At 52.2% G+C, this 26,440-nt stretch overlaps 11 protein-coding genes across 13 annotated transcripts; 8 read left to right on the forward strand and 3 right to left on the reverse strand.

Moving 5' to 3' along the window:
• Positions 1–40: 40 nt before the first annotated feature.
• On the forward strand, positions 41–683 carry TrAtP1_006108 (uncharacterized protein; the record flags this gene model as incomplete). The annotated part of the gene is made up of 2 exons (XM_014082754.1): positions 41–106; positions 165–683. 2 exons carry the CDS (start codon positions 41–43, stop codon positions 681–683), a joined length of 585 nt encoding a protein of 194 aa, XP_013938229.1.
• A 2,184-nt stretch (positions 684–2,867) lies between these two features.
• TrAtP1_006109 (uncharacterized protein) lies at positions 2,868–4,022 on the forward strand (the record flags this gene model as incomplete). The annotated part of the gene is made up of 2 exons (XM_014082755.2): positions 2,868–3,555; positions 3,646–4,022. 2 exons carry the CDS (start codon positions 2,868–2,870, stop codon positions 4,020–4,022), a joined length of 1,065 nt encoding a protein of 354 aa, XP_013938230.2.
• A 196-nt stretch (positions 4,023–4,218) lies between these two features.
• Positions 4,219–6,577, reverse strand: TrAtP1_006110 (uncharacterized protein; the record flags this gene model as incomplete). The annotated part of the gene is made up of 3 exons (XM_014082756.2): positions 4,219–4,895; positions 4,950–6,415; positions 6,531–6,577. The coding sequence occupies 3 exons, from the start codon at positions 6,575–6,577 to the stop codon at positions 4,219–4,221; spliced, it is 2,190 nt and encodes a 729-aa protein (XP_013938231.2).
• Positions 6,578–7,429: 852 nt separating this feature from the next.
• On the forward strand, positions 7,430–8,410 carry TrAtP1_006111 (uncharacterized protein; the record flags this gene model as incomplete). Its single annotated transcript, XM_014082757.2, has 1 exon — positions 7,430–8,410. The coding sequence occupies one exon, from the start codon at positions 7,430–7,432 to the stop codon at positions 8,408–8,410; it is 981 nt and encodes a 326-aa protein (XP_013938232.2).
• Positions 8,411–10,374: 1,964 nt separating this feature from the next.
• Positions 10,375–13,304, forward strand: TrAtP1_006112 (uncharacterized protein). 3 transcript variants are annotated; one of them, XM_014082758.2, is made up of 5 exons: positions 10,375–10,829; positions 11,208–11,565; positions 11,630–11,812; positions 11,881–12,749; positions 12,834–13,304. In XM_014082758.2, the coding sequence occupies exons 2-5, from the start codon at positions 11,232–11,234 to the stop codon at positions 13,080–13,082; spliced, it is 1,635 nt and encodes a 544-aa protein (XP_013938233.1). In that variant the 5' UTR covers positions 10,375–10,829; positions 11,208–11,231; the 3' UTR covers positions 13,083–13,304. The 3 variants fall into 3 exon arrangements, with proteins under 3 accessions (XP_013938233.1, XP_065969071.1, XP_065969070.1); XM_066112984.1 differs by having other exon boundaries at positions 10,375–11,812; XM_066112985.1 differs by having other exon boundaries at positions 10,375–11,565; positions 11,881–13,304.
• Positions 13,305–13,618: 314 nt separating this feature from the next.
• On the forward strand, positions 13,619–14,667 carry TrAtP1_006113 (uncharacterized protein; the record flags this gene model as incomplete). The annotated part of the gene is made up of 2 exons (XM_066112986.1): positions 13,619–13,640; positions 13,835–14,667. The coding sequence occupies 2 exons, from the start codon at positions 13,619–13,621 to the stop codon at positions 14,665–14,667; spliced, it is 855 nt and encodes a 284-aa protein (XP_065969072.1).
• Positions 14,668–14,755: 88 nt separating this feature from the next.
• TrAtP1_006114 (uncharacterized protein) lies at positions 14,756–14,983 on the forward strand (the record flags this gene model as incomplete). The annotated part of the gene is made up of 1 exon (XM_066112987.1): positions 14,756–14,983. The coding sequence occupies one exon, from the start codon at positions 14,756–14,758 to the stop codon at positions 14,981–14,983; it is 228 nt and encodes a 75-aa protein (XP_065969073.1).
• A 274-nt stretch (positions 14,984–15,257) lies between these two features.
• On the reverse strand, positions 15,258–17,086 carry TrAtP1_006115 (uncharacterized protein; the record flags this gene model as incomplete). Its single annotated transcript, XM_014082760.2, has 2 exons — positions 15,258–16,428; positions 16,671–17,086. The coding sequence occupies 2 exons, from the start codon at positions 17,084–17,086 to the stop codon at positions 15,258–15,260; spliced, it is 1,587 nt and encodes a 528-aa protein (XP_013938235.2).
• Positions 17,087–18,851: 1,765 nt separating this feature from the next.
• TrAtP1_006116 (uncharacterized protein) lies at positions 18,852–19,401 on the forward strand (the record flags this gene model as incomplete). The annotated part of the gene is made up of 4 exons (XM_014082761.2): positions 18,852–18,857; positions 19,009–19,084; positions 19,156–19,198; positions 19,263–19,401. 4 exons carry the CDS (start codon positions 18,852–18,854, stop codon positions 19,399–19,401), a joined length of 264 nt encoding a protein of 87 aa, XP_013938236.1.
• A 678-nt stretch (positions 19,402–20,079) lies between these two features.
• Positions 20,080–22,623, reverse strand: TrAtP1_006117 (uncharacterized protein). Its single transcript, XM_014082762.2, has 2 exons — positions 22,455–22,623; positions 20,080–22,314 (listed from the first exon to the last, which is right to left on the reverse strand). Exon 2 carries the CDS (start codon positions 22,196–22,198, stop codon positions 20,309–20,311), a length of 1,890 nt encoding a protein of 629 aa, XP_013938237.1. The 5' UTR covers positions 22,199–22,314; positions 22,455–22,623; the 3' UTR covers positions 20,080–20,308.
• A 167-nt stretch (positions 22,624–22,790) lies between these two features.
• On the forward strand, positions 22,791–25,949 carry TrAtP1_006118 (uncharacterized protein). The gene is made up of 3 exons (XM_014082763.2): positions 22,791–24,328; positions 24,412–25,012; positions 25,084–25,949. Exons 1-3 carry the CDS (start codon positions 23,627–23,629, stop codon positions 25,539–25,541), a joined length of 1,761 nt encoding a protein of 586 aa, XP_013938238.2. The 5' UTR covers positions 22,791–23,626; the 3' UTR covers positions 25,542–25,949.
• Positions 25,950–26,440: the final 491 nt, after the last annotated feature.

A 26,440-nucleotide genomic window follows, 5' to 3' on the forward strand; every position in this document is an offset into this window, starting at 1 on the left:
GGGGCGCTAATCTCGTCCAAGCTCAAGCTAGCTTGGCACAATGGGCTCTAAAAGCCACTGTGGAAGTGCTGGCAGCATCTATTGCAGTCGGCGATTGCCCAAGTGGGTAATGATGCTCTTGGCTGAAAAGAGACTCATTTTTCTTTCTTTTTTTCTTCTTCAAGCAATTCTTCAACGACACAGATTGCATCTTCTTCCTCCCTCACGCCTTTCTGCATCATGCGGGCTCCAGACTTATTCTCCGTAAGAGCATCAGCGGTCTTTCGGCTCCTGGCTCTCCACCGTGGCACGTCAACGAACAGGCCTGCACCTCCAGGCTCTTGGCAGCTTTTCTCAACTTGGACGCCGACGAGAAAATCGGGCCTGGGGCAGCCAATGGCCACGCCCTGCCAGCTCCATCCCAGATGCTAGAGGCTTGGCTTTACGGATCCCCCGAGTCTGTTCATGAGCTTTCAAAGGCAAAAGCTCCTGGGTACTGGGTACGCCACCCGTCCGCCCGTCAGCAGGGCCCAGAGCGAGAACGAATCACTTGTCTTCCAGCGTCCTCTTCCCAGCGTCCCCGTCGCGCCGTTCACCAGCGAGTGCCGAAACGACGGATATCGTCCGTGACTAGAAACCTGAAAGGGATATTAACTGGAGAGCCGTCTGATCGTGATCACAGGCAGTGTCGTGCCAGCGCCTGAAGGGAATCGGCAAAACTACATACTGTACATCATAGCCTATCGCACTACGAAAGAACTAAGTTATACGAGCTACCGGCCGAGTGGCACGCAACTTTTTAACCTTGATGAGCCTTGTAATAGCGCCCCATTCGACGGGGCGCAGTGCGATCGGCCAGAGCCGCTCTTGTGGCTTGCCAGTAGGGCCGACGGCGAGTCATCCAGGCTTCCAACGACATTTCCACGGCGTTGATTTCTATTCGTCCATGTGGGAGAAACGATTCTCTATGGTTTAAAGTTCAAACTTTGGAATGATGGCCACGCTATCCACAGCATCAATTCTTTGTTGCCCCGAAACCCCTATCGGTATATATTATTAGCACCAGAAGCAGCAAAGAAAACCCCGATGACTTGAAGAAAACGATTGCCTCTTTAGTCGGTCCAGAAATTAGGGGTTTCTCACTGATGCCAGCATGAAGCTTGAAATGTTACCATTGACAGGCTGTGAAGGCGCTCCATAATGGCATTTGACTTTAAAAGCCGAGTTCCTAGGCACCTACACAGCCTTCGCCGCATATCCGCAGCATAAAGCATCTAGCCCTAAACAAATTCATCAAGCATGTGATCAAGTCTAATCATTGGACAAACAATGACCAATTGTCTTTTGCTGAGAAAGCAGGTTTGCCAACAGGTACGTAACTCCTTTCTCTTCCTTGCCTTGATTCGATTGCCCTTTGCGGGGACATGTCTAATCGTTCAATGCTGATGCAAACACATACGTAGCCTTTAGATAGTCTCCGAATACCGAAGCCAATATGCGATCATCAAGTGCTAGGGGCCGATAAACTTGGCTCCTGCTGAGCCATTTTGCGGCCTCTTGCAGGATCTCGGTCGCTTCTTCCCCGAGACAGTCGCTAGATCAAGCACAGGAGCGTTGTACAGACCATGGTGATGGCAAACAAGACAAAGATTCGCTCTCTTGTTTAGAGACTTTTACATCTTCGCGGCTAGTACTGCTTCACGACAGCCGCTTTTCCGCAAACAAAGTTCGCTTCTTTCAGACCAACCCGTCAAGTTGGCGCGATGCTTCAGAGTCAGCCGAAAGCAGCTTCAGCTGAATACAGAACTGTTCCATCCATTAATCTTTGGGACAGATGTCGTGAATCATAGGCTTCATTTACATCCGCTTTTCAGTTCACTTCAGCTCAAAACATGTAGCTTTCGTCTAAAGATCCTTATACAAGCTAGGCGAGGTCTTCTTTGTCGGAACCGAGTGCGGTTAAAGATACTCTTTGTTTCTTCTCTTTCTCATGCCATTTGCAGATCTGTGGATGAGCTATGAAAGATATGTTCATTTCTGGTCTAGAATTCGGCATATCCAACGTAGAAAATCTTTTCTTTTTACAAAGAAACGTTACATGGAAAAAAGGCAGACAGGACACGCCACTATTGAAAGAGGCAGCCAGAACTCATCAAAAAGCCAGCGTATCCGAAGATCTTGTCTTTATGACGTGTTTCATCAGCCTTTTTCTTTGACAGGAACTGTGCTTCGGCCATCTTCCGCGGCATGTTGCCGTCCTTTATTCATATTGCCCGGCATCGGGACTCACACCAACCTTGGGTGTTGGTGAATATGGAACTCGCCGTAATGAGGCTAATGAATGAAACTTGCGGAGAGAAAACAAAGATGTATTACACCAGGCATAACGTCTTCGCTTCACCGCCGTCATGTCTTATTCTTAATCATAGTGACTCTGTGTATAAGCTTCATTTATAAGATGCAACTATGCCATCGGACGGATTCGCCAGGTGGATCAACTCCATCAGGCAGCGATATCACTCTTTCAGCTGCCGTCATAGTGTCTGCTCAGAGTATCCATGATGTTTCTCACGCTCGTTTTATCCAAATTGTTGACGGCGATGGCTCATATCCCCACCGCCTATGCTCAGCCTCCTTCTAGCGTCATCTCTCCAAAAGTCTTCATCATATCCATGGTTTGTCATCACCAGGCTTCATCTCCTTTTGTCAAGTTGAATCATCAAGTTCAAAGTTGAATCATGACATCTACGCTGCTGGTACTTCTCTTCTCCCTAACCAAAGATTCTCGCTACTAGTTTGAGCCCGAAGGCCAAGTATGGCACGACAACTTCTCTCAGTCCGGCCTTGGGAATCTCTCATCCCGGGCCATCACCACTCCCGGCCTCTCCATGCTCTACACTTCCATCTTCTGCACTCAAAGCGGCACCGTCTGCCAGCTCACCGTCGGTGAAGGCGAAATCAACTCTGCCGTTTCCATGACAGCCCTCATCCTCTCCAGCAGATTCAACCTCACGCAAACATACTTCCTCCTCGCCGGCATCGCAGGCGTCAATCCTCGCTACGCAACCATTGGCAGCGTGGCCCTCGCCCGTTATGCCGTCCAAGTGGCTCTGCAATATGAAATCGACCCTCGCTCTCTCCCCGGAGACTGGCCCACGGGATACATCCCCTACGGACGAGCATACCCCTTTGAATACCCCTGCATCACGTACGGCACCGAGGTCTTTGAACTCAACGAGAATCTTCGCGACGCCGCATACAACTTTACCCACCGCGCCAAACTCGCAGATGCTGACGAGCCGCGGAGGTACCGCGCCCTATACGGCAGCATGGGCGAGTCGTATCGCATGGCCGTGCGGCCGCCCAGCGTGGTCAAGTGCGATGGTGCGACCAGCGACGTGTACTATTCGGGAGAGAAGCTCGCTCGGGCCTTTGAGAACACGACGGCCTTGTGGACCAACGGCACGGGTGCGTACTGTATGAGCGCACAGGAGGATAATGCCATTCTGGAAGTGCTGGTGCGGTTCGCGATAGAAGGGCTCGTCGATTTTAGCAGAATCATTGCTTTGCGAACAGGTAAGTCAATTACGCATTTCCAAGGCAAATACATTCTTCCAGCATACAAATGAATCATATACTCACGCAAGAATATCAAAAAACCCATAGGCTCCAACTTTGACCGCCCACCCCCTTCCCTCTCCGACTGGGAACATCTCACCCGCGCAGACCAAAACGGCTTCCACATCGCCATCGCCAACCTCTACAACGCCGGAATCGAGATTGTCAGGGGCGTCCTCGACAACTGGAACTGCACCTTTGAAAAGGGCATCCTCCCTACAAACTACATTGGCGACATATTTGGCAGCTTGGGGGGTCATCCTGATTTTGGCTTTGGGAGCATCACGGGGGGGAGAAGGGTCAAGTCTGCTGCGGCTATGGCAGCAGCAGCAGCTTCAAAGAGAAACGAGAATCACCGGGGGGTTTTTTCGCTGGCAAGTGTTGAAATGGCGAGGAGGCGGCAATTTGGGGTTAAGGGGCGATGAAATTGTATGATTATAGACGGTCACCATGTTACTGTTTGAATTTTCTTATTCGTATTCAGTTTGAATTATATCATTCTCAGATTAGATCTATTATTAATTATCCGCGTTCATTTTTTTTTCTACACTTTGGTATTTTACTCCCTTTCCCAGTTACAAACAAATGAAAGTGATGTGTTGTTTATCTTTTTTTTTCTCCCTACCATTGAGCCCACTCATCATGGGGAACAACTACACAAAGGGCTTCCCAGCGGCCGGCCAGCCAGATTACCGCCAGATGCAATGCAAGAAACAAAAGCCTCGTTTTCAGCCCCGTCTGGCGAAATAGGCTTGTTACGAGTTCGCCGTGGCTGGGACGTCGAGTGCGGGCCGTGCTGGTGCTGGTTGGGAGCCCCAAGTCCAGAACGGCCAGCAGCACAAGAGGCGCACTCACCTCGAGATTGACCATGTATGGCCAGCATGGGCGAACTAGGGTTGCGAGCTTAATGAGAAACAGACTGAGACGACCAACATACTTTACAGAGTCTGGGTCGGCGCCTATAATGGTGCAAAAGCGTATCAAGAGAAGCGCTGCTCCACGCGGTATTGTAGCAATTTCTGAGGGAGGTGGCGCTAGGAGGAGAGGCCCATCGGAGTGTGCATGGCCATTTGTGTGTATAGAAGGGTTTCGTTGCTCAACTGGCTGGAGAGTATGGTTGTTGTGGTTGTGGTGTCCATTTTGGCTGATGGATTTGACCATTGCACTGGTGGATTCTGGTACAGCTTCATCAAAGACAGAGCCATCTTGCAAGGCGTCCTCATCTTGAGCCGAGGCTGGCCATGCAGTGCTGTCGTTTTGGGGAACGCTGAGGCTGCGAGAGTGGTATCGCCGTGAATCTATTGAGCTATAAGATCAAGTGCTGTCAGGATTGTAGGTTAGAAAGAACTCACCCGGTACTGGTGTGCTGGACCCCGCTGGAGACTCCAAGCTCTGAACTCGGTTGCCTCGCAGTGCCACAGACGGGCTCGAGACATGGTCTCTGGTAATCCCATCAAAGTAACTCTCACTTTTCATGGCATTCAAGACTTCGTTGGCGCTCGGTCTCTCGGCTGGATCCAGAGCAAGCAGCTTCTTGAGGAGCATGTAGAGCTTTGATGGAAGATCTGGTCTTTCACGTCGCTCATCCTGGAAACCAGTCCAATCAGCAATCTCAGCTCTGAGCTGATCGACGTCTTCCAATTCCTCTTGGACGGCATTAGCTGCTTGGTAGGGAAGCCTGCCAAAGCACATGAAATAGAGAATCATTCCGAGAGAGAAAATATCCGACTTTGTTGTAAAGTTTCCGTACTTGCCAGTTTCATCCACGCGAATGACCTCGGGGGCACAATACGAAATGGTGCCCGTTGTGCCTGTCGACTTTCGCACTACATTCTCCGGCTGGACTTCGCCGAAATCGCTGATGAGACACCGCAACTTGCCGCCTTCTCGATGCAAGAGGCAGTTACTTGGCTTCAGATCGCGATGAATGTAGTTTGCTGCATGCAGATAGGCAACACCAGATGTGATGTCTTTAAATAGCGAGTAAATCTCTTCCACTGATAACCTGGGCTTCTCATGCAGGCCATCTCGCGAAGCGTCAACCTGACCTCGCGATCGTCGGCGGATGCGCTCTTTGAGCTCTTCTTTGGTGACCTCCCTAGGCACGCTTCCAATGACATACTGGTGAAGGTCGCCTCCATTGCAGTATTGCTGGAGAATGAATGCGCATGCAACGGTTGGCCCAAACATGGTTAGTCTGACATCCTCCAGCCAGACATGTCGATAGGATACCAAGTTGGCGTGCGACAGCTTGGCAAGGAGCTCAACCTCTATCAAGACTTTCTCAAGCCAGTCATGGTCGTCGCCAACTGGTACCCTCTTGCACGCAAAGTGGCCCAATTGACAGCCGTCAATCTCGTGGCGCACCAGCAAGACCACGCCCTTGCCTCCTTTGCCCAAGACCTTCTCCTCGACGAAGAAGGTCTTGAAATAGTTTGGACTAAACGCTTCTCTCTTGATTCTGCTTCCCTCGGATTGTGATACGCCCGGAGAACTGGATATGAATTCAGCGTCATCATCTACGGTGGACGAACCCCGAGATGCTGAACCCTCGCTCGCTGGCGCAGGGCGGAATAGTCTGCGGATAAGACCCGACGCTGCGTGCTCGGGTGCGGTCGAGTCGGCATGTCCTGCGCGAAGCATCCGAAAGTAGCCCGGGTCAACATATGATTCGGGGTCAACGTCAAACGGGTGATCGAACGAGTGTTCCGGCGGTGTTGGCCCCAGCGGACGGTGGCATGTAGGGCATTCGGGGTGGCCGCGAATCTCTAGGCGTTGCGAGCTGGGATCGCGAACAACGATCGCATTGCGATGTCGTCTATGGCATACAAAGTTAGTAATCTTCAGCCTCAATCATTTTTCCGCTTCTCTCTAGAATGTGATGCGCAGAGCACAGGCGAAGCAAGAGGAAAGCGGAGGGGCGACAAACTCACAGCACAATCTCGCGGCCCTCTTGAGGCTGGTATGGGATCAACGACATGGCGACAAGGTGCGAATGTCTGTCGTGCGGAAATGGGCCAGCATGGCGACTGCGGCCAGCGATGCGCAAAGTGACTACCTAGTTTCAGGGCAGTATAAGTATGGCCGCGACAATGGACGTGTGTCGAAACGATGGGTGGAAGGGACTCGAAGGTTCTGGGATCGTGGGATGGAAAGTTGTAGGTGGCGGAACGAAGCAGGTGGTTATGGCGGAGCTTAGAAGCTCAAGTGCTATGACGACAGCGCAATGGCCGCTGGGGCGATCAAAGCCAGTCCAGCCCTGTAATCCTAGTGGTGGCCGCCGTAGACGCAAAACTTTGGGGGAGCTGGAGGGGCTCTCCGCAGGTGAGCGGTGCGATGCTGTCATGTACGTGGCGGGAATGTTCAATTGCTTTGCTGGACGTGATGGCTTCATTGCGTGCTTGGAAACCTTCAGAAATGGGAGAGTTCCAATATGGCCTGATGTATTCTCGGCATCTACATCTACACGCATCGACAACAGCAGCTAATCGGATTCTCTTCCCATATAGTCTTTGACGGAAAACCCAATAAAAGCCTGCAGGGCCTATGCACCCAAATAAGCATCGAAGCTACCAATTGCTAGATGCTGCGATGCGCCAATAGCAACGGCCGCTGCGCTGCTCGCGGGACGACTCGACTTTAGCGCCATGTAGGCCAAGGTTCACGTACGAGTACTAATATGGGTCGTATCCGTTGGGTTGGATGCTGGTCTTCACGATATCCCATACTGTAACTTTGGCCTATCAGAGCCTCCCAATGAGACGAGGCTGCCGGGCACCAACCACTCGGGCGCTCTTCTCAACCTCGTATCAGAGTCATGCTCTGATTCGCCATGGATCTCCGGCAGGCTTGTGATCGATGCCATGACAAGAAACTCAGGTGTCCTCGACCGCCGGGCTCTCTGTGCTGCAGCCGCTGCACCAAGGCCAATGTGACGTGCGTCTTCAGTCCGCCAACAAGGCCTCTCCGATATCCCACCAGCCACAATGGCAATGGAGCCGCTGGTTTTGACTGGCCCGGTCTCATGATCTTGGAGCAGCAGGGGCACCAAACGCCAAGCCAAGTGCTCGAGACACCAGCCCAGACCATTTCAGAACGCCTCGCGGCTCTGCTGTCAGGCCTTGATCGCATGCTGCAAGCGCTGCCGTCGTCTCTTGAGATGCACCACGTTCCGAGAGAGCAGCTGAGGGAATATGCCGACAACGTAGGGGACAATTTCGATCTTCAGTCGACGCTGGACGGCCTCCTCCACCACGCCCAGGATCTCGCAGCCATCTATCCTGACGCCACATCGGCCTCTTTCAACAAACGCACGACAGCTCCCGAGTCTGATGCCCTCTGCACCGTTCCGGACTGTATACACCACGATCGCACATCCTTGCATACAAGGCCCCTGCCTAAGCTGGACCACGCATTGTTAAATCTCGTCATGGCCTGTCATATCCGTTTGCTTGATATCATGGACACTCTGGCAGAGCACGGCCGGATGTGTGCCTTTATGGCGGCCACCCTCCCGGAGGACTACGATCCGAAATTTGCGGTTCCAGAAATCCGCGTTGGCTCCTTCATTGCTCCCTCCAACACGGCGGCCTCGATGCTTCTGGGCGTGCTTTTAGAGCTTCAGACGCTGCTGGTGGACAGGATTAGAGACATGAGCCGCGTGATTGCTCAAGTAAGAGACAGTCCAGGAGCAGCCAGAGAAGCAAGAGTCGTTTGCCTGCAATGCGAAGTTCTTCAAGAGCGTGCAGAGACTACACTTGGGGAACTGACGAATTTCAAGAAGGGGTTGGTAAGCGCCAGACTACTAAGATGAGGGACATGATTGTATTGGAGAGCTCTATACTCGGGTGGGAGTTGAATGCTTGGCGACTACTGAAGTTTTAATGTAGATATGAAATGTATTGATGGTTTTGATTATACAATCAGAATCTAAACATGGATAATTTTGCCTTGAGCGCAAAAGGCTACTCGATATCGAGCCTCTCTGAAACGCGTTCTGATTGACAACTACAGTTTGTCATTAGGAAAGAAGCAGTTTAAGCAAAACTGAAACGCTGCATATATTAGGTGATTGTAAACATATCTCGTCAAAGCTGTCGGAGAGTACATCTAAAAATAAGCTATATCCAAATAAATCTCACCAAGTCTTCAATCCGTAGTCTTTCTACACACGTATGCCTACATCTATATTGCGATTAACGACATGAAATATCAGCCACAAGAGTCTAGATGCATCTACCTGGTATATTTCCAAGCAGACATTCCCAGACCAAATGTCGTCGCCTCACATCTGCAGATCGGGGAGCACCAGTGCAACGTGTACGTACTATGGCATCCATTTTTGTCGATCTGAGGGGTAGAAAGAGGCATCGTATACTGCAGGTTATCCTACGTGTACCTGTAAGTGCGTTTATGAGACGCCCAAACGCACCCGTCGCAAGCTTACGCGGACAATCAGCGCTCTCTGCGGCGGGTAACTTGCCTTCGCGACACACAGCGGGATTTGGACCGTGTCAAGGGAGCTTTGTGGAATGAGAGGCAAAGCAGATGAGGGAATGATTGCCGCCACGTGGTGGTGCCAGAGATGTAATGGCGTATGTCGTTACGACTTAACGAGACATGGCGCCAATAATAGCAACTTGTCTCGGAGAAGTACCCTTCATCTGCACAGGCTGAGTGTGTCTTGGACCGCTTTTAACGGAGGCCATTTTCCGCTCTTATAGACGAGACGCACAGTTACAGCGATGATTTGCCTTGCATAAAGAGCCCAGGATAACAGACCAAGGCCGGTGCAGAAAATCAGATTCGGAGTTCAAGGAGCGGCAGCCGGATATACGGGCGGAGCATAAGATATTTTCATGGAACTGATGTCTGCTGTTCGTTGCGTGGAAGCTCAAAAACATGTGAAGCCAAAGTTCAACGGTGTTGTGGTGCCCCATGTGCGTCAATCAATAGCTTCAGCCCTTTTGTCCCCGACACACGAGCCTCTCTATTTGCAAGAGCAGAGGTGCTACATGTACGTAGATGACCGTCACAGACCTACAAATGCCAGGGAAGCAGAACGGCGGAGGGTAGTATTCCATAGACCTGTGCTTGTACGAGCCCACCAAGAACCCCGTCGTCAAACACAGCAGTCCTTCAAAGCAAGCCGAAAGCCATCCATCCTGCATCAATCCTCGTTTGCAAAAGTAGCCGTCAGACGCTAAAACGCCCATCGTGCAAGTCCCAGTCAGCCACCCGCAAGGATCATGGCCTGGCCTGCCAAAGTGACGATAGTCCATCAACGACCGCCACATTAGCAAGGTATAGGCATGCTACTACGGCGTGCCACCACCATACAGCCAGCACTAAGGGCGACCAGAGCCAGGGGTAAGCATCTCTTGCCCCTTTTACATAATAAACCGTTTCTTTTTCTGTACTTGTAATATACTAAATGGATCTGTGCTCTGTTCTCGCACGTTGTACTAGGAGCCCGTCTTTCAAGGCGAAGCGCATGCGTAAGACGGCCGCCGCAAAAAGGAAATGCGAGTACATGTTACGCTGGGAGTAGCACAGACCGGCGTTGTGCGTAGCGGCCGACTGTAGATCGGGAAATGAGCCGACGCCTATAGCCCGCTGAGTATGAAAGCATTAGGTGAGCAAAAGAGGGAGAGTGCCGTGGAGCATGTGTGTGGAGAGGTTCCCCGGCTCGCTGGAGTCCTCATGGCGATCCGGTAATGGCCTCCCTGTCAATGCTTGTTTGCTGGCTCCAGTCACGTCCTTAACGCGTATTGCACTGTAATTTCGATGCTCGCAATGGGGTACGGCAGTAATATCTGGTACGGTAAGTGCCGTAGCAGCCCAAGGCACAATGCTGCAAAGGCAGAGTCCATGTCCCGGCCACCATGGGTCCATCGCCGTTGACCCATTCCGTTGAGAACCCTCGCTCTGTCTCAGACTACTGTGAATGCCTGCAAGGCCATCTTCATGATCCCCGGTCTAGCTGCTCCCCCTCTTAAGATGGTGTGTCTCTTTTTCTATATCCGTTTTCCTCTCCTCCCCTCTTCCATCTCCATCTCCATCTCGAATACGGCACATTTCACTTTCATCACAGCTCACGCGAATGCCTACCATGATCAAGCGAGCTTGAGCTCACCACAGTTTCTAGCCCAAGCCTCGGCTAGCACTGTCCTTCATCTCTTTATTTCACAACCGCATGCCAAGAGCCAGAGCTATTGGGCTTAGCGTTCGAGGTAAGAAGCTCACTTAGCTCAAAATCCGTCGCGGGATGGTGCCATGGTGGCTGCAGCTCATTCTCCTTGATCCCTACATAATACCGAGCCCGCAAGATTTCCGCAAGCTTATGCCCGACCAGCGTTTAGCTGCAATGGCCAATTACTTCATGCGCTGCCCTGCCTACACCATCACATTGAAAATTAACACCCAAAAGCAATGAGAAACAAAAAAGCACACATCATTATTGAGAAACATGCATCCCCAATAAGAGAGAGAAGATGGTACTTTGCTTTGTTTTTGCAGCCCCACCAAGCCGGCACTGCACATCACCACTTACACGCAACAACACATGCATACAGCTTCACCAAAACATGCCTGGCTGACTTGACAGCAAGCACACGACATACCAAACAGCCGCAATGGCTTCCTCCACCTCATCCGCGGAGACACAATCCAACTCCAAGGAAGAATCGGAAAGACTAGATTCCCCCACCGACGAGAAACTCAATCTCGAGCGCCGCTCCGCCAGCATCTCAAGAGACACCCGCGATTCCACCGATGCACCAAACACCACCAGCGATGCCGAGAAGCAAATCTACATTGTACAAGATGCAACTTGCGTCGACGACGAAAACATTGTCTGGTGGGACGGCGACAACGACCCCGATAACCCGTATAACTGGCCGAGGTGGCGCAAAGTTCTCAACTGCGTCCTCATCAGCTGTCTGGCATTCATTACGCCTTTAGCATCTTGTATGAGATAAACCAATCTATGGAACAGTTTTCCAGGCAGCTAATCATGTCTTCTTTGCCTTAGCCATGTTTGCACCCGGCGTACCGGACCTAATGCTAGAATTCCGCAGCACAAATGAAGAGCTGGCTGCGTTTTGCGTATCAGTCTACGTGCTGGGATTTGCGGCTGGGCCCATGTTCTTTGCGCCCTTGTCTGAGATTTACGGCCGGTCCATCATCTACAACATCACCAATGTTGGCTTCATCGGTAGGAATCCCCCCCCGCGGCCGGTCTGTTTCTTCAACAATCTACTGACGTGAAATCTCACCTCCCAGTCTTCGTCATCGCCTGCGCAGAAGCTCCCTCACTCAACGCCCTCATCGCCTTCCGCTTCTTCTGCGGCATCTTCGGCTCCGTCCCAATCACTATAGGCGGTGCAGTTATTGCCGACATGATTGCGCAAGAAAAGCGCGGTGTCGCCATGGCAAGCTTCGCCATCGGCCCCATGCTCGGCCCTGTCGTCGGGCCCGTGGTGGGAGGCTTCATCACGACTGGGCTGGGGTGGCGCTGGGTCTTTTGGATCATGGCCATTATCTCGGGGACCTTTTCGCTGCTCTTCTTGGCCCTTTCCCGCGAGTCGTTTGCTGCTGTGCTGATAGGCCGCAAAACCAGCCGGTTACGAAAGGAAACTGGCAATCCTTTGCTGCGATCCAAGCTCGACAAGGGTCTATCAAACGCGGCCTACATTAAGCGCAGCATCCAAAGGCCGTTCAAGATGCTGATAATGTCTCCCATCAGCATCATATGCGGCATCTACGTCGGAATTGCCTATGCGTACCTGTATCTCATGTTCACCAGCCTAACGCCGCTCTTCATGGAAATCTACCACTTCAAGACGAGCACCGCCGGCCTCGCGTTCTTGGGTTTAGGCGTGGGCAGCATGATTGGTGTTGTTTCCTTTTCTTTGACAAGTGATAGAAATATCAAGAAGAAGGCTGCTGAAGAGGCCGTGTTGGCAGAGGCCCAAGGTCGGGCTCCCGAAGGCATGAAGCCCGAGTATCGTCTCTCGCCGCTGCCGGCCGGTGCCATCATCCTGCCCATCGGCTTCTTCATATATGGGTGGACAGCAGAATACCAAGTCCATTGGATAGCACCTATTATCGGTACAGTTGTCATTGGAATCGGCGATCTAATCGTTTTTATGGTAATGCATATCCTCCACCCCCATCAGTTTTCGTTCATTCTCAAGCCAAAGCATTCAGAAGAACTGACCTTGCCTCAATCTTAGTCTCTGCAAATGTACCTCGTCGATACATTCCACGTCTATGCCGCCTCCGCGCTCGCAGCAAACGCAGTGGCCCGTTCCATCCTGGGATCTGTCCTCCCCCTCGCCGGCTTGCCAATGTACAACCGCCTCGGCATGGGCTGGGGCAATAGTATCCTTGGCTTCATCGGCCTGGCTCTAACACCAGCGGCGTGGCTCTTCCTTCGGCACGGAGAGGCGCTGCGCAAGAGATTTGAAATAAAGAATTTATGAGATGGCTCCCTCTTCTCTTTTTTTGTCTTCTCTCTTTTTTAATTTTTTTTTAATAAAATTAAATACCATCAAGATTTATTTAGAAATTTGAGCATTTCTATCAAAAATGTACTTCTTTTAGCGAACAACATATGACATGAACAGGAGGGGGAACACAACCGGCGGGAAGAGAAGACAACACATGTAATATATCCATGAGAAAGGATCTAATAAAACTTTTACTTTCCATTTAATCATCTACAAAACTCGAGACTGAAGTCACATTTCGGATCAGAAATCGTAATTGAAGGCCACAGCTAGTTCACCTCTCAATTTTGCGGATTCAAAGGGCAGGGGCTTCTTCTCCACGAGACACATTCAAATTCCCATTCAAGTCTGTGTATAGCGTAAAAAGGCAGTTGACATAAAGTATCAATACTCAAGAGCTACCGTGTATCAACACAAGAGTGCTTATGACTTACACTTTAAGCTTTTACGCGCTATGCCAAATACAAAGCTTCAGTGGCACAACAAACGCCTACCCGCAATTTAGTGGCATGATAGCACATGCTGCCCCACGTTCTGAGCTTCATGCATCTCATCTCATCAAACCTCACTCACTTCAAATTATTCACACATCACATCACCTTGAATATTTCGCCCGCCATGGCTCCGTCCACCACCAACGCGCCCTCACTGCTCCTCCTCCCCGCTCCCCCATTCCCCCCTCGACCCTCGCTCCCTCAGCGCCGCCTACCGAGCCCCTCTCACAGCAGTTCTCAAACGCCTCGGCCACACCAAGAACAACGACACCGCATCCGACCACGTCCTCGTCATCGCCATCGCCTGTCCCATCCTCGCCGGGCCCTCACCAAGATCCAAGTCCCTAAACTGGAAGGCCGCACAATCCCTCCTCGCCCGCACATACACCCTCATCTCCGTCATTTGCAACGAGCTCTCCATCAACACATCGGGAGAGCCAAGCAGCACCAGCACCAGCCTCGATCCCCGCATCGTGCTCGTCGACCATGAACGACGCAGGACGTACCACCGCAACTATGACGGGGAATACGAGGCAAACTGCACTCCCGTGCTGGACCTGGCTGCGTTCGCCTCAACGGTGTATCCCTGGAAGACCGTCTTCCATCCCAGCGCCGAAGCAGGCTATGAGCTCCTCAACGCATTCCTGGACTACTCACAGGGCAAACAAACCTTTTTACAATCCCAGCTCGTCGCCGTAGAAGGCGGCATCACAATGTCCATCAGCAGCGAAACTCCCACCACCACCACTACCCAGAGCGACTTCATCAAGGGCCACGACACCGTCTGTCTAGGCGGCACATTCGACCACCTCCATCCCGGCCACAAGCTCCTCCTCCACGCCACCGCCTTGCTCATGAAGATTCCCGACTCTGGCAAACAAGCCGTCCTCATCGTCGGAATCTCCGGCGACGAGCTTCTCACAAACAAGAAATACGCAGAGGTCCTCCAGCCCTGGGCCGTGCGCGCAAACAACGTCCTCCAGTTCCTCTCCACAATCTTCAACTCGGCGTCCTCGTCAAACACCAATTCCCTCCCGCCCACGTCTTCCCCCCTCGCAGGATGAGCTTCACGCGACGTTTCGTAACGGCACGGTGCTGGTGCGCTGCGTCAACATTCACGATCCCTTTGGCCCGACCATTACGGAAGAGGTCATGGATGTCATTGTGGTCTCTGGCGAGACACGCAGTGGTGGACAGGCGATTAACGACAAGAGGACCGAGAGAGGGTGGAAGCCATTAGATGTTTTTGAGATTGACGTGCTTGATCCGCAAGACATCTCGGAGGAGGGCAATGGCGCACAGAGCAATGGCTTTGCCTCAAAGATTAGCAGCACAGAAATACGGCGGCGGATAGCTCAAGCACGGAATGGTTCACAGTAGATTTGAGTGAAGCATTTTTTTAGCGAATATATATTATTCATCAAGCATCTTCAATAGTCAGCATGTGCCATATCGTCATCTTCACGCTCAGTCAGTCATTTGTAACATAAAATTTAGTTCATACTTGTCATTAATTGATATTTAGCTCATGTATCAGCGTATTGCGTTAATCCCTCATGGCCATGTCTACCATTCCGAAACACATCATTTTTAATCCCTTGTTTTTTTTTCCTAAGCAAGTGTATGTCAAAAGAGTCCCAATTTCTCTATCCATCTACTCCATCTGACCAATGCCCAGGTGGGCCGGGTCGGCGCGGACAATGCGCAGGGTGTTGGTGTTGCCCATGCCACCCTTCCAGCCCTGGACGACAACAACGGTATCGCCCTCAGCCAGGGTGCCAAGCTTGATGGCGTTGGTGACAGCCCACTTGATACGCTTGTCAACGTCCTCCTGCCAGTTGACAGTCTCAAAGTCGGGCTTCTGCTCGGGATACAGGAAAGGATAGACGCCACGATACAGGTGGCTGAATCGAGAGGTGGTGGGGTTTCGGGTGACCATGAAGATGGGGCAGACCGGGCGGTACTTGGACAGCAGGCGAGCAGAGTCACCAGAGGTGGACAGGACAATGATACCGCCAGCGGCAAGGTCGAGAGACGCGCGGACAGCAGCCATGGCGCAGGACTCGACGGGAGAAACGGGGCGCTTCACCAGGGTGCAAAGCTCCTCAAAGTGGGAGACGTAGGGGATGGTGTTCTCAGCCTTGAGACTGGCCTCGTGCATCTCGTGGACGGACTCGGCAGGGTAGTTACCCTTGGCAGTCTCACCTGAAAGCATGACGCAGTCAGCGCCATCAGTGACGGCGTTGCCGACGTCGCTGATCTCGGCTCGCGTAGGACGAGGGTTCTTGATCATGGACTCCAGCATCTGGGTAGCGCAGATGACTGGCTTGCCGGCGACGTTGCACATGGCAATCATCTTCTTCTGGGCAGCAAAGACCTCGGCGGCAGGAATCTCGATACCGAGATCACCACGGGCGACCATGACACCGTCAGTGGCCTCGAGAATCTCGGCAAAGTTGTTGAGACCTTGTCGGTTCTCAATCTTGGCAATGATCTGGATTCGCTTGCCCTCCTCTCCCAGAACTTCACGGATATCCTCGATATCCTGGGCACGACGGATAAATGAGGCAAAGACCATGTCGACGTTGTTCTTGACACCAAACCGGAGATCGGCCTTGTCCTTCTCAGAGAGAGCGGGAAGGTCGACATCGGTGTTGGGCAAGTTGACACCCTTTCGGGAGGAGATGAAGCCGTTGTTTCGGGCGCGGACCTCGATGGTCTTGTCATCCTTGATGCTCAGGACGTCGAAAGCAAGAACACCATCGTCGACGTAGATGATACGGCCAGGCTGGATGACCTTGGTAATGTTCTTGTAGTCAACATACCTATGATGTCGTCAGCATTCGTTCAGCAGTAGCAGATAAGAATAGACTATGTCGTATTCCTTCGTGATAGGCGAGGGATTAATCAATTCAATGAATACCACTCGCCCATTACAAAAAAAAGGCCGCGGAGATGGACGTGGCTAGAATAGAGAGCGGGGGAGTCTCATTTCCCCTCCCCTCCACCTCCACCACCACCTCCTCCCCAATCGAAGAAAAAAAAGCAAGAAAAGTGTCCATCTTACATGTTGCTGGTATCACATGATGTGCTGTACTTCTCATCGGTGGTGAAGTTCATGACGGTGCCGACAGAAATGGGAATATCGACATCACCGGCGGTGTTACCAGTCCGGATCTCGGGGCCCTTGGTGTCCAGGGCAATGGCAACTGGTCGGCCAGCGTGGGCAGCCTCGGCGGCGCGCACATTGTCAATGACAGACTGGTGGTACTCGTAGCTGCCGTGGGAGAAGTTCATGCGGGCCACGTTGAGGCCGGCATCACGCAGCTTGTTGATGGCCTCGACCGAGTTGGTCTTGGGGCCGATGGTGCAGATGATGGAGGTGCGGCGGAAGTTGCGGGCAGGCGTGAACTCCGTCTTGAGCGAGGCCAGCCAATTGATGCGGCCGCCGATGTCCAGGTGGTCCTGGGCCGTGGTAGCCATTGTGCTGAAGGATCGGGAGTGGGAGTGCTGCTTGTAGAATCGCTGCGACATTGTTAAAAACGTTTGTTCGTTGGCTTTTCGAGATGGTAGGAGGAGAGGGTCGGTTGGGAAGAGGGACAGGATGGAGGGGCTCACGAGTAGAATATAACCGCCAAGGCTCCTGTCAGAAGGAGACGACGACTGCAGCAAAGAGATGCACGGGTGCGGAGAAAATGGCAGGTTAGGATTGGGATGAGGACGAGAGGGGAAATAAAATGGGAAGAGATGGAGGTTAAATCAGATCATGGGAGGGTGATGCTACGTCGCCTGTGGGAGGAGGGGTGGGAGCGCCGGCAGCTGCCAGTGCTTTTTTTTCCAATTTTTTTTTTTTTACTCGCTGTCTGTACCATGCAGCTGCTTCGAGCTATGCGGTATCACCAGTAACGCACGTCTGAATGTACGCCTCGGGATTGGCCAGCTGCAGCTGCAAATGGCGAGGGCTGGACATTTTTTTGGGGCGCGCGCTGGGCTGCAGTTGATGCCCCGCGCAGGCGCTGGTGAGGGGCACTAAGGCGGCGATGGAGGGGCAATTGGCACAAAAAGGCACCGGCCGCTAGTCTCACCGTTATCTCTGCAGGGCATTTGCCGCGAGTAAAAGAAACCGGCCGCAGTATGTAATGCCTAGACCTGTACGGGGCGGAGCGCAGAAGAAGAGTGCGGCGGCTATCCTATCGCTGGGACTTTTCTGACCGAGCCTGAGAAGCCCCATTCAGGGTCTCTCACCTACAGAGCATTAGGTCGATTGGCATTCTCAGTCTCGCCTCAGCTTCGTGGCATGTTGTAGCAGATCTCATCCGCCGACTTGCATGAGTGTAAACCCGATTGACCCAAGTGAATATACCGCCAGAGCCGCCGTTTGCTGCGTTCCAACTGGACGATGAACTCTCCCTTATCCCAAGCCAAGCACCGCCCCTTGCATCTGCCGCAGCAAGGGTGATCCGGTAGCAGACGGCTCCGTGTTTCGGCTGCCCTCAACAAAAAAAAAATTAAATTCGGTGCTACTATTCTCGTCCAGCCGTCTCCCCCACGCGGCGAAATCTATCTCTCTAGCGCGGGCCATGGCGAAAAGAGAAATGGGCTGCGAGTTTCGGACAACGACGACAGGCCTGTGGCTTCGATGAGGGATAAACGGGGGATGGAGGCCGCGCCAAGGTCGAGGCATATAACACTTTTTGCGTCTCTTTCATGTCGTATTTCCAATCAAAACGAGGCCCTTTTCTCTCAGATCCCCAAGGCGACAGGACTGTTGGCTTTGCTAACACGAATAATTCGCCGCTTTCAGCACTTCAACCCACTCTTATCGAGGAATCGGCCCTTGTTTGCTTTTTCTGCCCCTCTATCCTAATCAGGCCTAGAGTTCCAGATGCTAGTTGAAGGCTTGAAGCTGTCCTAGCTCCTCGAATGACTAAGCTCGCTGGCATGTGCTCCTGCTGACTCATCCAAAAGCTCTTGCAGCTGGATCCGGAAAAAAAGGGCGCCGATCTCCGAGATGCGCGATAGGATGGAATGCGAAAGCACGTGAGTCGATGCGGTGCCGTCACACCTCAGCTGTTTTCTCCAGCCTCCCGAGGCTCTGTGCCTGTATAAGCATCTCCCTCACCGTTGCGACGACACCCCTTTGCGCTGCTCCAGGAGCGTTTTCTTCGTGACACTCCCGCAAACGAACAGCCCCCATTCCGATTTCTCAAAATCTTGTCTGATTCACCGAAAAAAAAAATCAGTCATCATGGTGGTACGTCCGCCCCAATCAAACTGCCCTGCCCCGGTTCTTGCTTCCGTGCTGGCGCCTCCCCGGTTCAGCGCTCCCTCGTGGACACTGCGCTTTTTTGGAGCTGCGCCAGATGTCGCCTGCTGGCCTAGCCTTTCTCTAAGACTGCTCGCAGCTTCTCGACCTGCTGACGTTGGGACTCTGGTCAAAGGTTGGACGTTTGACACACTATGCTTTTGACGCCGTTCTCCGTAAGAGAATCTCCCTTGTCCCATATTTGTCCGTTTGTTTGTGTGTGCTAAATTTTGCATGTGATATCCAGTCTCGGCTTTTCTCGCCGGTGTGAAGCGGTCAACCGGCTTGACGTGAGTTGTTATTCAGGCTCTTCTTCCCTCTTCTGGACTCGCCGAATTAACACAACGAAATCAGCTTCAAGAGCGACAAAGTTGCCGGCGAAAACAAAGAAGTCTCCAGGTGGATCGACAAGTATCTCGGCGTCGGCGAGTGGGTGATGGATCAGTCTGTCGCCATTGCCGGCTCCAGCGGCTTCTTTGAGCGCAAGCGATGATTTTCTCTCATGAACCAATCACATCATCTCTGTTCTTTGAGGTGCCAAAAAATGTCGAATATATCCAACTGGTAGCATCGCAGCAATGGGTAGTTCCGAGCTATCCATCTCAAATCCAGGAGTGATGCTGTGAGAGCTCCCAGGGTAGCTTTTTTTTTTTTTTTTTAAGAAAACAGAAAAATAGTGCAAGTGCGTTTGGAGACCTTGCTGGATCTTTTGATAGCCGTTCTTGGTCAGAGGCAAGAGAGACATGCCTCCACCGAATTCATAGTTCGTTTTGAGTTATTGATGATGGATGAACCGCATTGTGGTCAATGTTTTGTGCGGGCGTTTGAAGGGAAACAACCGGATTTTTTTTACTTCCTCTTTTTTCCACTCTTATTTTATTTGAATGCGGAATATGATGAAATGACTCAATGTGTTAAAAGAAGAAGAAAAATACAAAAGAATAAAGAAAATTTATCGAGACGCTTCCTGCTCTTATCCTTCCACCCGGGTTTCGTTCTGGCCTGGTTGTATCTCCACAAGAAGCCGTGAATGTTCCCACATAGCCGAGGTTACCGGGGTTCCCTGGGTTAAAACACCCCGAATTATTTCCCTTGTGAACTAAGATGGAACCAAGCAGACAGCTTAGCAGCTACATGGCGAGAAACAAAAGACAAAGTAGAATAGTATTATAGAGAAACAAAAAGACGAAGAAGAGTATTATTGATCGCTCAAGCTAATTCATTCATTCGCTGCTACCAAGATTAAAACGCTATACATTGTAATCATCAAACTGTCTCGGGTATAATTGCCACTTCCCTCCAAAGCCACGCCAAAACAGAGTAAAAGCAAAGCAAGCTGAAGAAGAGAACGAAAGCCCTGAGTACGAATATCGGCAAACAGGGCGATAGGCACTGTAATTTTACACATGCTCTACCAGAAATTCAGGCGGCACTTCATTCTCGCTGTCGTACCTACGCAGCGTCCCTCCGTCAGTGTTGTCGGCAGTATTATGCTCGCCATCTTCGTCTTGGTCATGATCAGGCTGAGGGCCACCAAATAGATCTGGGGGCACTTCATTGTCGCTTTCTTCGTCAGGCGGGTGGCTATCTTGCTGCGTAGACGGGCCACTTAGTTCTACGTCTGTGGATGCATCCTCGTCGTCACTGGGAGGTGGTGGCGCCTTGGGAGAATTGGCCATGCTTTCGAGGGCTTTATACCCGTTTTCAAAAGCCTCCAGTTCTGCGCCAATAGCGCATATCAAAAGAGTCCAGTTATTTTGTTCAGCCTGTTGCATATATTCCCGCAACTCGCCGAGAACTTCGCTCATCCGCAAGAGTTGATCCGATATAACATCTTCCACAGATGACGCCTTTTCTTTCCCTTTGACCGAAGGAGTTGGCGTACCGTTTTCCATGGCTTGTCGTAAATCTGATTCGAATTTCGAAACGAGCTGCGCGACGTTGTCCCAGATTTGACCCCCTTCTTCCAGTGCTCGATGGTGTTTTTCCGTACTTTCTTTGCGGCGTTTCAATATCTCGACCTCTGCTTGCCACCACAAAGCTGCCAGCCGCGGCGTTCGTCTCTCGGGGATGAGTTGCATGAACTCTGCGCCTCCTGAAGTAGTTGGGCCTCCTTCAGCCGCGCTCCCGCCCAATAGATCCGGATCCAGTGGTTGAATCGTAGGATGCCGTGTATATGCTACCGCTTCGGCGGTCAGCTCGTTTAGAGCGCCGTAGTACCCACTCAGTCCTGCCTCCCGTTTATTCTTGATGTCATCCATCCTCTCCTTCAGAAGGTGGTGTCTGCTTCGCATGCGTGATAACTTCGCCTCGAGAAGCTGAATTTCTTCGCCCAAGACATGATGCTCCGTGTCAATTACCTTGAATTCCCTCGCCAGCGGTTCATCGCTATTTTCCGCCAAGCTTCGTATTTCTGCTTCCAATCTGGCTCTTTTAATACTGAACTTGTGTAGGTTCTTGAGAGCGTCTATTCGTTTATCCAAGGCGTCTTCTATGTACGCACTCTGGTCATGCTTTAGACTCGCCATAGACGCTATTAGCTTTCGCATGCTTTCTCTGGTGGTCTTCAATCCCTGAGGCCGGTCGTTTGCCGGTTGTCGGGTAGGAACCACATTGCCATCGCGAGTTGTCCTTGGGGTAATGTAGAGAGAGAGGCCGGCTCTTTGTTGGTAACCCGGGGTCGAGAATAAAGGGCCAGTGGGCGTACTACTGCCTGTGCTAGAGGCATCATCCTCGATGCTAGACCCGGCTACTAAGGCGATAGCCTGCTGATCAAGCAATACCTGGGCTTCTCTCTCCAGGGCCTTGTCTTGGCTAACGAGGCCTCGCCAGACCGTATCAGAGTTTTGTTCAATTTCTTGACGCCTATGCTCAAGGAGTAGGCTGTTAGCTTCAGTAGGACTCCCTCCGAGGAGACTGTGCGGTGTATTTCTGTATCGGACTGGGCGACCAGCAGCAGGGTCTACCCGGATTGGGTCCTTCATTATCAACATCGACGCTGATATCGGCGGTGGTGGACCAGCAAACATGGGCTGCGGCTTCGTATTGAACGCTGACATGGCCATACTAGCGGTGTTGCGTGATGAGATTGGTGATAACCCGCGAGATGTTGACGGTTCATCGTCCTGATCCTGCCAAGCCTTGGGCAAACCCCCATCCGCTGATGAGGCGTCATCAGGTCGAGGATTTAGCGTGCTAAGCTGATGCTCACTAGGCACCCGTTTCGGACCATTATGCAGAGGCAAGATTGATTGTTCGCCGCGGGGATTCCGGCGATCAAAAAGGCCCATCTTGGTGTGTTGTGGCAGAGGTGGACGCTGTTGTCGTGGGGATGTCAGGTAGAGACTCGAAGCGATTGAAAAGGCAGTGAAACTGCAAACGAGAGGCAATCAAAGCTGCTATACGTCTATTGGAAGCATCAACATGAGATCTAAGATGTAGAGAAAAGAATGTTGAGTGCTGGTGGGAGAGACATGGAAGACAGTTCAGCCTTGCTCACGAGGTCCGCTGGCTGGTGGAATGGAAGCATGTGCTCATGCAGCGCACCTTATCAAGGTATCAGGCTGCTAGCCGATAACACCACTAAACTCACCACTCAAACTCTACGTGGCCGTTTAACTTTGGCGCGCAAAAGGTAAGGCGCATGCTTCAAGGCAGCCGAGTAGCAGTAATTTTAGGTTTCGTATAGAACTTGTAGCAGTATTCCAATGCGCTGAATGAAGGGTCTTTGCAGAGAGTACCTACTACTTGTACATACTAGTAGCTTGCGAGCTCCATCGGATCTGTGGCGATACGTGGTACCCCACTACGGAGCTTTGCCAGTTGATGGCTGGGCATCTACTTTCTTGTCTAGAGGGAGAATTACAATTCTGCCCTCCGTACCTATACTTGAGCTACTATCAAGCATCTAATAGACTATAGGCAGGTAGGCAGTAGATAAGGCTTGATAAGTACTGTCGTTCATGCTCCAAAACCTACCTACGTTGCCTATAATACCCGTCTCTCTACAACGGGCTAATTGGTGTCTCTTGTCCATCCCTGGCAACCATCTGACACGGGTTAATCGCCAACGGGGTTTGCTTGCCACGCGTCAGTCTCTTATACCACAAACTGCTGTATAGGATAGTATTGACATCACCCGTGCCCTGAATTAACAACCATTACTGCAGCAGTAGCTGCATAGGCGTGACCCCTCGATTCGACTGCTCTCAATCATTCACTACGAGGCCCTTGCCTAGCAGTACCGCTAGCCGCTGTACTCTGGCGCCTCGCTAGGAAGCACCCTGATCTGGGGCCCCAGAACAGACGCTGACGAAAGCAAACGGGATCGACTCAGGCAGTCTCTTTGCTGCTACGTATTGCTGCTCACTGCGCTTCTTGATACGATCCCATTGAATGTTTTGTCCATAAATCCCGCCCTGGTCTCCTGCAGCATCGCCGACCCGCAGCCACGCCAGCACCGGGTGCGAGGGGCGTCGTCGCCAGCGCCCCGTGATCCAGGCTCGCCGCTGACTCTGCGCGCCTAACCTATCGCCATCCAGCCTCCAGCCTCCAACCAGCGCCTCCAACCAGCGCCTCGCACGCACCAGCTCCAGAACCGGTCAGCAAAGCGCCGCCAGCCTGGCCCGCCGCCATGAACCAATCACATCAGCTGCCTCCCCCCGCGACGGCAACAGACTGCCACGGCTCCCTATGGCGCCCAGCACGACGAACTGCACATGTCCGGCATGAGCCCGCTGTCATCGCGAGACTTTGCTCCGCAGATCAAGCTCGAGCAGACGCCCGCCAGCATCGCAGCCAGCTCGGTGCCCAACGTGCTCCAGCCGGGCGGCATGTCGTCGCGCCCCGTCCTGACGGCCCCGACCCTGCCCTCGATGTCGATGCAGCACCCGGGCTCTGGCTCTGGCTCTGGCTCTGGCTCCGGCGCTGGTTCTGGCCCAGGTCCATCCTCCGCTTCAGCCTCCTCTCAACACCAGCAAGGCCCTCCTCCCGGCTACCAGTCGCCTCCCAAACCGGTGCTCAACATGTCGCACACCTACTCACGGTCCAGCCCCGCGGCCAACTACGACACGCCGGCCTCGTCGTCGTCCTACCACGCCTACACGCCCACCACTCCCAGCGGCTCGTCCTCGCAGTTCATCTCGCCTCAGGATGCCGCAAAGTACAATGCCCCGGGCTCGCAGCGCACCTTTTCCAACACGCCGCTGGGCCTGGCTGACATCCGGCCGCGCGCCGACTCCAGCATGTCTGATGGGGCTCCCGGCACGCTTGGCTACGAGCTTGCCAACACACAGCCTGGCCCAAGCAATTACCTGGCTCCGTGGCCCATCTACGCCTTTGACTGGTGCAAGTGGACGCCCCGCGGCAATGGCGCTGGCAAGGTCGCTGTCGGCAGCTATCTCGAAGACGGCCACAACTTTGTAAGCCAACCGAGATTCCTGGGGGGGTCCACCGCTCTGGTTTATATAACTCTCCGAATATGCATGCTGACGGGGTTTCCCAGATCCAAATCTTAGATAGCCAGATTGCCCCGACCCCTCAAGATGTATACACCCCCGGCACGTCCAAGTACAATCTCGAGTTTACCAAGGTTGCCGAGGCCACACATTCGTATCCCGTAACGCGGCTGCTGTGGGAGCCTCCCTCTTCGCAGAAGCAGTCCACCGATCTCTTGGCCACCTCTGGTGATCACCTAAGGCTGTGGTCGCTGCCGTCCGAGACATCTGCGAACCCGGGAAACACAATTACACGCCCGGGTCGCGACTCGGTTGTCACAAAATTGACTCCTCTGGCACTCTTGTCAAACTCCAAGACGCCCGACCATACAGCGCCGCTGACGTCTCTCGACTGGAATACCGTTTCTCCCAGCCTCATCATCACCTCCAGCATTGATACCACCTGCACAATATGGGACATTCCATCATTGACTGCCAAGACGCAACTAATTGCACATGACAAGGAGGTATACGACGTAAGATTCTGTGCAAAGAGCGTGGATGTCTTTGTCAGCTGCGGTCAGGATGGAAGCGTACGCATGTTTGACTTGAGGAGCCTGGAGCACTCGACCATCATCTACGAGCCAACAGGAAAAGAGGATCGAACAGGTTTGTCGCCCGCCTTGAGATACATTGCATATCTGATGTTGATTTTGAATGCTAACCAATACACAATTCAGAAGCAGGAGGCCGTATGAGCCCTACGACTGCCCAGCAGACTCTTTCGAACCCTCCCCCGCTGCTGCGGTTAGCTACATCTCCTCACGATACCCATCTTCTCGCAACCTTTGCTCAGGACTCAAACGTGATTCGGATCCTAGACGTTCGACAGCCTGGCCAGGCTCTGCTTGAGCTTCGAGGACACTCCGGCCCAGTCAACTGCATAGAGTGGTCTCCATCACGGCGAGGCACACTGGCCTCGGGAGCAGATGACTGCCAAGTGCTACTGTGGGATCTCATGAACTCCTCGTCCATCAATGGCACCCAGCAGCAGGAGAACCAAAGAAGCCCTGTTGCGTGCTGGGACTGCGACTATGAAATTGGAAACCTAGGCTGGGTACCGCATTTGCAAGGCACCGATGGTGGAGAATGGCTCGGTGTCGGTGCAGGACGAGGCGTTTGGGGCGTTAAAGTGTAGTGAGAGGCCTTGTGCTGGGAAATGTCCAAGAACGACTAAAGGACAAGGACAAGGACAACGAAAAGGCCATCCAGTGCTTTTGCCTCATCCTCACTATATGCACCGGCGCCAACTGATATAGACTTGGCTGCTCAACGGAGGGTATATGTATCACCTAAACTTGAAAAAGGGAATTATTGGAGTTTTGTACCAGCGGCCCAGGTTGTATGATGCCGGCCACTTTGGAGTATGGAGACAGTGACGAGTAACGATTGGAAGTTTTCGGTTAAATGGGATTGGTAGCGCAGTGCGAGGGGTGTGTCGTGTCATACGGGGGGGTCCTTTATCACATTTAGTTTGTCGCAATTTGAAGCCGCGAGATTCTAGCAGACCTGGCCTTATAAATATAGCGAGTATATGCATCATCCATGACTGTTTATTACTATTGGAGTCCTTTTGATACTCACAACACTGTTGAGGGCCTAGGGTTGCCGGTTTGAACTCTCTCGAAGTCGACAACTGTTTTACAGACAAGGTTATCGATCAAGTCATTTAGATGTTTCAACACGACAACCGTTTATATTGCAGGAAACTTGCCTCGATGATCCTATAGCTGTGATGGATTACAGGTTAAGTCTGGTTTGGATCTGTGCTTTGCTCGGCATCTTTTGAAAGTTGAGAATGAGACGCAATTGTAATCTTGCATAATACTGTAAAATACCTATTTTATTACAAGGCATTTGACAGTCAGGTGGGTATTCACTTTCAGTTAACTTCATTGTGGATAACAAGCATCGCTTTTTAGTCTCAACTCTGACCAGAGGCAGCCATATCCACACTATGCGCTCAGCGCTCAGCCGCTCCCTAGCTGGCACATATACAGCCAAGCGCGTTTGGCCCGATAATTACCCGCTCGCCGA

Source organism: Trichoderma atroviride, chromosome 3 (assembly GCF_020647795.1).
Source record: "Trichoderma atroviride chromosome 3, complete sequence".
In the NCBI taxonomy this organism is placed as follows: domain Eukaryota; kingdom Fungi; phylum Ascomycota; class Sordariomycetes; order Hypocreales; family Hypocreaceae; genus Trichoderma; species Trichoderma atroviride.